General features: G+C 41.9%; 2 protein-coding genes across 2 annotated transcripts in view; one reads left to right on the top strand and one right to left on the bottom strand.

Annotated features, from left to right (window-relative positions):
* Positions 1-2,006, top strand: part of LOC104159880 (chromosome unknown open reading frame, human C19orf44) — a gene marked incomplete at its 5' end in the record, with an annotated part of 4,401 nt that extends 2,395 nt beyond the window's left edge. Inside the window, 4 exon segments of the mRNA XM_009697901.1 lie at positions 1-265; positions 1,092-1,187; positions 1,318-1,484; positions 1,920-2,006. The exon segment at positions 1-265 is cut by the window's left edge and continues 201 nt beyond it. Coding sequence (XP_009696203.1) covers positions 1-265; positions 1,092-1,187; positions 1,318-1,484; positions 1,920-2,006 — 615 coding nt within the window.
* Positions 2,007-2,556: 550 nt separating this feature from the next.
* CHERP (calcium homeostasis endoplasmic reticulum protein) overlaps positions 2,557-8,642 on the bottom strand; it is a gene marked incomplete at its 5' end in the record, with an annotated part of 12,017 nt that continues 5,931 nt past the window's right edge. The window contains 8 exons of the mRNA XM_009697900.1: positions 2,557-3,674; positions 4,463-4,648; positions 5,205-5,299; positions 5,766-5,882; positions 6,006-6,155; positions 6,459-6,545; positions 6,841-6,974; positions 7,803-8,041. Of these exons, the coding sequence (XP_009696202.1) occupies positions 3,637-3,674; positions 4,463-4,648; positions 5,205-5,299; positions 5,766-5,882; positions 6,006-6,155; positions 6,459-6,545; positions 6,841-6,974; positions 7,803-8,041 (1,046 nt within the window). The remainder of the gene's footprint in view (positions 3,675-4,462; positions 4,649-5,204; positions 5,300-5,765; positions 5,883-6,005; positions 6,156-6,458; positions 6,546-6,840; positions 6,975-7,802; positions 8,042-8,642) is intronic.

Below are 8,642 nucleotides of genomic sequence, written 5' to 3'. Positions count from 1 at the left end.
CACAAACAGGATTATCTTGATCATGATGACAGAACTGTTAATTCAGAATATTCTGAAGATTTTGAAAGGTCTCTGTCTACAAGAGACAGGGAGTCTGTATCAAAAACATCAGAGGAACATTCTGAGAGCCGCACATATTCTGGAAAACACCCATCTTCAGCACCGTCACCTTTACTTACCAGAGAGCAGCATGACCAGGTACACAGAGTCACTGTCAAAGAAACTTTGACCGTGGATCCTCCATTCACCTATTACTGGTCAAAGGGTGAGTTCACCAGATATTGCCCTCTTCGGGCAATTTTTACATTTTTGTATTTTATATGCTAGTCTAGTCAGCCTTGATAGAGTTCTTAGTTTCAGTACTAGCTTCCCCTAGCTGATATTAAATTAAACACTTTCTAAAGCCTGACACTTTAATGTGCTATCTGTAGAAAAGATTTAGTTTGGACAATGCAATAAAAACTCGGAACTCTTTTTTGCTAAAAAAAACCAACCAACAGGAACTCTGGATGGAAGAGCTAGTGTTAGCGACAGAGCTTGCAATAGCCCGAGTAATATTCTCAAACAGAATTCAGCATTTTTATTCCACCTTTACTATGGTAAGCAATGCTATTGTATTGTTACTAAAGTGATCACCCAGCATAGAGTTCTTTTTTTGCATTGTATTTATTTCTTGGGAAAGCAGTGTGGTCCCATTCACAAAAGACAGATGTGACCTTTAACTCTTTCTGAGGGGTAGCTCCCTTCCTACCTCTCTTTACTTGAAGGAAAAGGTGGCAAGAGCCACTTCTTTGAGGAGGAGAAAAGAGAAACTCTGGTGTGCTCGAAAAGAGTATCTTCCTTGAAGTACAAAACCCTTTACTTTCACTAGGGTTAGAAAAGATGCCTTCTGCAATGGCATGTGCTGTGAACCTAAGAGTAAAGAAACCGTGAAGGTCATAGAACTATTGTAGCATTTTTTTTTGCTGACGGAATTCCCTGTTAGGCTTTACAGCGGTTCTACAGCAGCTGATGCCCCAAGACTGCTGAAGATTAGCGCTAAACCTTTCCACCCTCCAAACCCAGTAATTCTAATTTTGTCCTACCCACAGCAAATGCCTCTGCAGTACTTGACCCACCCGTAGGAAACAGTTACGTTGATCCAGTACCTATCGCCAGTCATGTCATCAGCATGGACGCAGTAGAAGGTACAGAAAAACACGTTTCTTACTGTACTGTTTTACTATATTTTATGCATCTAACCCCTGCTTGGATTGTTTAGCCCTTGCTATCTGACTGTAATGTACCACTAAAGTATATCCTCTCCCTTTCCTGCAGCCTTGACAGCATACAGCCCCTCGCTTCTGGTTTTAAATGCCATGTTGAAACAGCACTTGATGTTGACTCAGCAGTTTGTAGAGAACATTCATCACCTGCACTTAACCCTCGTGGAGTCATTAGAGAAGGAGCAGTTCCACTACCATACCCTGGAAGAGGCTAAGGAGGTATTTATGATAGGCTAGACAGCAGCCAAGATAGAGTAAGTGTATATTCCTTGCCAAACGCTTCTACTATTTGTAGCAAACAGACTTTCTTAGTGTATTATTAATTATTCAGATAAAGTTCATATCATCATTGAAATAATTACTTCAAGGAAGACGACTATAATGTTTGTGCCCATATTAATAACAAGTGAGGGGGTTATACAGTAAAAAACAAGACTAAAGTCTTACTGGAGGCCATAGTTTTGAAAGAATACGCTTCCCGCTGCAGCATTTAGCTGTCCTCAAACAAGCAAGGATCTTCCTAATGGTACAACAGAAGTATCCATTTCTGTTGCTAGTACAGAAAAGTGCAGGTATCTTGGCATGAAGATTTATAAGTATGGAAAGTATTTATCTACATAATAAATAAATTTGTGTATTAACTTTTTTTTGCAGTACATCAAGAATCACAAATCCCCATCTCTAACAATTGAGCAAGCACGTGAAGAAATACGGAAAGCCCAGGAGGAAAAACTGCTTTGACTCTTTGAAGTAAAATTTACTTGTTTACAGATCTCAGGCTGTAACAAAAGACCCTTCCACATTGCACAGATAAGAGTCATGAACTATGTACTGGTAGGATTTGTACTAACTGCTCTGTATCTTACACATAATTTATTTTCTTATATCTGAATTTTTTACTAATGTACATGATATAGGGGTAGGCAGGAACCTTCACCCAGACTATGTCAGCGTTCAGCAAAAAAGAAACTGCTAAAACACATCTCTCTAAAGGGAGTGTGGTAATTCATCACCGTAGGCATGGTTATTGTGGGGATTGTGCAATCTGTGATCACAGCTGTGATTGTGGTAGAAGTGACAGTCTGTCCTCCAGCACCCGAGGAATATGATCACGGTAGAAAGACACCGTATCCTGACTTTAGTGCCATATTTAAACAGTCTTTGTATATAATTAGCTGGCTCAGATTAGTACAAAACCAAACACACGCAAAGTTAAGATAAATTCAATACAAGGCAGTAGGGGAATCCATTTACTCTGAAATATGAGCCACCATTTTCTTTTTATTAAAAAAAAAAAAGTGTTTATTGGAAGGCAAACAATAAAATTCACAAGTTGTAACATACAGGTGTTGTATGCTGATTCACAGACAGTTACAGTTCCACAACTACAGTAGATCTAGAACAAACTGATATTTCACCATATTAATTGAATGGTTTTTACGAGGGTTTCTGCTGTACAAACAAATGACTCTGGAAGAGGTTACCACCACGCAGACCTCGGGAGTGGAAGTGCAGTGGAAAGGCCTAACAACTTGAGGTGGTAGTCTCTGGAAACAGTTACAAAAGGTGGTGTGGTTTTTTATCTCATTTAGATTAAAGGAAGTTTCCAAGAACGTTTCATCGTTAGAAACTTGCAGAGCAGAGAAAATGGATTCTCTTCTATTGAACTAATTAGCTTTTATTAAAGGGTATATACAAAAATATAAAAAGCTTAAAGAATGTCTTCCATTACAAAGCATTGAACATCCCTTAGAGCGCTTGAAAAGCTAGAACAGTGAACCCTCGTGTTCTGACCAGAGTTGTGACTGCAGCAGCTGGTGTGTAGGGGCGTTAAGTTGTAGGGTAGGTTCTAACAAGCTTGCACAGTGCTCATAGGTCACCTGTACTGGAACTAGATGCTTCATTCCCCATTTAGACATTAGGATACACTGCTCAGCATCAGTCTGACTTGATCCCAAGGCAGCACCCCTCCACTTCAAATAGAATTAACCTTTTGAGAGAAATAAACATACATTATGGAACTAGAGAACACATAACCGCATCAGATAACGTCTGTATACCACAGGAATGAATGAATCACAATCCTGCACCAGGGATAGTGTGACTGGGGTTTAGTTCTAGTATAAAATGGGTAACTGATTAAAAAATTTTGCAAAATAAATGGAAATTCTTAAACTTGCTTGACATGTCATAGTAACAACTGGCCTTTTTTAAACACTAAATGACAAGTGTTGAAGTACATGTCATAGCTTTCCATTTTTCACCATAGTTTTAAAAGTAATTCATTTTGTCACTTCCTCCAGACTTTAATCCGGATTTATACAAGTTTAATGTTTTGTAGAAGATGCAAGACATCTTTCTTCAGAGAGTCTTATTCAGGTGGTGGAGGGTCTTGCGTTTCACGCTTCACTGAAACAATAGGGAAAAGAGTTCTTACACATTCTGCAGTTACCTAAGCTGGCTGAAATGTTTCATGGAACGAGGGCTCTGTTAATAAGGAATTTTTCCTTTTGGGCTTTATTTGAACCCATTTTATTACACAGATCTACTGCAGCCAGGGGCAGAAGTGACTTTTCATTTAGCATGCCGATTTTTTTCCTTTCACTCATTGGCAAGTGTACTTGTTCTGCATAACACAGACTCTCTGCAAAAATCTATCGTTTGGGTCATTGTCTTCATCTCTTAAGAAGCACCTCCACTTTTTCTGAACCCTTCCTGCACTACAGTGAATTTATGACCGGTTCTGGCTTTGGCAGAACACAGTGCTAACTGTAGGAAGCTCAGGAGTTGGACAGGGCCAAATACTAAGCGTGGTCTAACTTCATTCCAACCGCAAAGACCTCCCTATGTTGGCAGCCACCCCTCCTGCAGCACGGCTCCCGCCGCGACCTTTGCGATCGCTCCTGTTTTCTGAAGGATAACATTCAAAGACTGCAGCCAGGAAGTGGCTTACACAGAACAGGCTAATTAATTAATTAATGGTTCAGAAATTAGACTACAACATAACTCCTAAAAAGGAAAACATGCTGGGCTAGTCACAGTATATGTCTACTTACCTGTTGTTTTATTGTATCCATTATATTAGAAAGAATTAAGAGTTACTAGCCTTTTGATTTGGGTTACAGTCTACAGTAAGTAAGACAAAATCGTGATCAAGTCTGCACAGGTTTTAAAATTGGTCAGAAACATTCACTTACATTCATCTCTGGCCTTCATGCGTGCGATAAACGAGTAACTTTTATTTCTTCGGTAGTTTTCATACGGGTCATCTAATGCAACTCCCACTCCTTTATATTGATCCCATTTGTCTCGGATATCCCCTCCTTTAATTGGATCCTGAATTCCTTGTTCCTTGGCTCCCAATCCACCAGATCCACTCCATCCTGCAGAAGGGACACAACACTGCAATCCTGTAACTACTTCTTTATTAGCAGAATTCTGAAGACAGACAAACATGAACATTTCAGAAACAACCAAAAGAAAATGTCAATTGGATACAGCAGGATAGGAACAGACAGCCTGAAACAACATACAAACTGTCCCACTTATTTCAACAGCATTAACGCGTGGAGATACTGGGAGCTGACAAACATCAGCACTATCCCTAAAAACTTTCAAGAGGACAAGAGGAAAGACAGCACAAGCCCAATCTGTCCAGTCAACCCTGCGGATCTGCACTACGGGGAGATGAAATACCCGGGGCAGGGAAGTTCTACTGGATGCCAAACTCACATCCCCATCTTCCATATCCTTCCCAGAGAGGAAGCAGCTACCACCACTGCTCCCTGTGCTATATACTGGTATCTCTCAATATCCTTACACTGACCTTGGAATACCAAGGGATAATTACTTATGAACCTGCATTAATTAATTGTATCCAAGAGTTTTGTGCCTGATTTTGTTTCCTGGCTTGTGTAAGATTCCAGAACAGCACCTTACCCATTTTCACTAGCATTTGATGGCCTTTGTTTTCTTCTCCAAGTCTTGATTCTGGTATAGGAGGCCCAGAACTGGAGCCCAAACCAGCAGAAGAACTAAGGAAATAAGAAAACCAATGAAGAACAAGCGATACTGTTCTGACACAAAGCAAGGTCACTTATATTCTGTAAAACATCAAGGCTCGCTATAATCCCATCCCCTGTACTAAACTATTCTTTTATAAAGCTGTTAGATTCTGGAGTTATAAAGGTGCCAGAAACACCCTCCCTGCTTTTCAGAACAAGGGAAATCAAATGCTACAGTCTTCCTAACAGAGAGTACTTGGAGGATCCCTCCTGCTTCCTAGGAAGGCGTACAAAGCCTTCATAGTTGCACAGCGTTTTGTTACAACAAGAAGCTACCAGAACAGAGTAACCTTCTCTCTATAAGCACACAGAGCTTATAAATAATTTCCTAATCTGCTTTCCGTCTTCTTTTCTATTTGTTGAAATGCTTATTATACCCAACTTATGAGAAAGCACCCTTGTTGGTACTTTTCCAAACAACCCAGGTAAAGCTTACGGAGGAGTGGCGCTGCGAGACCGGGACCGGCGCCTCCTTCCTGGGGAGTACGATTTCGATCTTGATCGTGACCGTGATCGGGAGCGGCTATGAGAAGAGCGGGACCTGCTCCGGCTTCTGGAAAGCACATGAGATCAGATGCACAAGTTACCACAGCAACATCCACTGTTCCTCATTCAGCCCTGAGAGCTGGGTTTTTTCCACCCCCCAGTTCCCAAGATTCAGTCCATTGCACTCTACCTGGACTGAGAGCGTGAATAGGATCGTGATCGAGAGCAAGAGCGAGATCGTGACCTCGAATAGGAGCCAGATGACTTTGAAGATCGTGAATTGGAGCGGGAAGATGAGCGACCTCGGCTTTTAGACCGACTGCGAGACCGAGAAGGCCCACTGCACAAATAAAAGCAGAGAAACTCCAGTGAAACTCCTGGGAGAAGCAGGAGAAATGCAAATATACTTCTGATCTAATTCGAATTGGACACAAGCACTGTACTTCTGCAGACAATCCAGTGAAAACTTGAGTGTGGCAAAAACTATTTTCTGCAGATTAGACAGAAGTTCCAGCAAGGTGAAACTCGGTTATTCCATCAGCACGTTGCTGAACAGACTTTCTCTCTGCATTTAGCCCAAGGTATTCCTAGCACCTTCCCAACAAACACCACGCACCGGAAGGCAGCAGACAGGATCTCTCACCTATTTCTCTTCTCCTGACCTTTCCTCCTCCTCGCTCTCATTTTAGCTCTGAAGAATTCGTACAGTCCATTCTGCTCCCAGCCTTCACTGCAATAAATCAACCACACATAGAACCGACATCTGTAAAATTCTACTTTGATCAACAGAGCCGTTCAGGATTTCCACGAGATTTTGTAGGGAACAAAGGGCCTGGGCAAAAAGGTCTCGCAAATCTCAGCGTAGTAAGATCAAACAGCGTGTGCAGTTTAAAATACAACAAGAGCACTCATTTCAGCATTAGAAGAATCAAGACACAGGCGAAGGAAGAGAGAGGCACTTCGTGGTTCGAGACAGCTTCTTAGGGCATTTTCCTTACCATATTGTTAGCTATACCTACTCTTACCTGTTTCTAGGCCTGTCATGAGATGGTGGACTATAAAATGCCTCAACCGCAGCCAGTAGTCTCTCACTGGGGGGCATTGGGGGTGGAAGACGTATATCTTTAGGATCTAAAGGTTTATACTCATGATCTTCAAGCTGCCGGAAACAAAACAAATTACATTCGTGTCACGTGTCATGGGGTGGCTACCTGAAGAGATAAATATAGATTTAACGGTGTAGGGACCTCACATTCCACTATTGGATAAAAAACGGTCCAGAAACAAGGATTCTGCAGATGACCCAATGCTTTCTCGTGCTATCACTACCACTTTGAGTTCTACGAGAAAAGCCAGCACCACACAGGTTGCAGCATTAACTGGATCGCCAGGCAGATAAAATGCAGATCTCATCTATCCACCTTTGTGATAACAGTGGCTGGGTGGAAGCCTGGCAAAAGCTGGTGTATGCTAAGAGTAACACAAAGTTAGAGATGGAAGAGACCTACTTGTTCATCTCAAACACAGAATGCGTAAAGGCGTATACCCCCAAAGGTGGTGATACAGATACACTTCTTGTTCTCTATCATTCTTTGTATATATAACATTAGCGTTCTAAGAAAAAACTCTGAATACCAAAAACTAGTACACAGTGGCCACATCAGAACTGCGAGGTCTCTCTGGCCACCTGAAAATCACTGAGGATTTCTGTTTTCTAAAAACAGGGGTAGGATTTTCACGAGTAAATTAGTCTTTCACATATATAACCTCAACCAGCTTTCACTGGCACACAACACTTGAAAATGTCACCATTTTCACTACCTTCTCCCCCTGCTCCTGCCCTTGTACACCCTACAACAACTTTGGCTAATGGTTGCTGGATGGAAAGATTTGAAATTATAGATGTCCACGTTAAACTGTCGCTAATATTGACCATAGGATTTTGATCTTTTAATCCTGCTAGTCAGGGCCCCTGGCAAGCACTTACTTTTACAAGTGGAGCCATCAGTCCAGCAGGAAGATCGAAGTAGGGAACATTTGGCACCAGACTAGGATCATCGTGGTTCATGTGAGGGGGGCCTTGTCGCCGCATGTGAGGAGGCTGCCCATTAAATCCATGCGGGGGAGGCCCGAAATCAGGGTGCTGTGGCCCTCCCCAGGGAGGATGCTCGCTGATTCCAGGATGAGGCAATCTGTGACCAGGATGATGATGAGGAGGTCCAATTTCTGCAGAGTGGGAGGGTTAAAACATTTTATTTAGCTATAGAGAAAGGAAGGCAATCGGAAATGTACTTCAATTAGTGCATTTATCCTAAAAAACAATCTTGGCACCCAGAGCCTTGCAGATCCAGAAAAGCAACAGAACTGAAGAACTAGAGGCTGGCTACAGGTCCACATTCATGAATATCTTGCAGTGCCTCTCCCTCCCTGGCCATAGCAACCGCTCTCAAGGCAACAGGCTACTTTAACCCTAAGCTACTGCCTACTTTGGGACATACTGTAGTCAAAAAGTACCACAAGAAAGATACGCTCAAGAAGGAAAGGTTTCAGATGCAGCAGGGCAGCTACTGGTGGGACCTGTTTCTGAAGCCTAAATACACAATCGTGGCTTAGCATGGACTTGTAATTAGTTCTGTTTCTACGCCAAATCAACATATATAAAGAAATAAATATGGTGGGAATTAACTCACATGAGTAGGTGACAAGAAAATACTTTGATTAAAGAGGCATTTCGAGAAGAGGCAGAGATAATATCCTGTTAAAACAGAGAAGTAAATGACACCCATCCAACCACTGATGGACGAACCATTTGCCACAAACGCCAGGA

The sequence above is a fragment of the Cariama cristata genome, unplaced genomic scaffold (assembly GCF_000690535.1).
Source record: "Cariama cristata isolate BGI_N322 unplaced genomic scaffold, ASM69053v1 scaffold23273, whole genome shotgun sequence".
NCBI lineage: Eukaryota > Metazoa > Chordata > Aves > Cariamiformes > Cariamidae > Cariama > Cariama cristata.
Note: the sequence above shows the minus strand (reverse complement) of the source record. Positions and strands in the feature narration are given on the sequence as shown.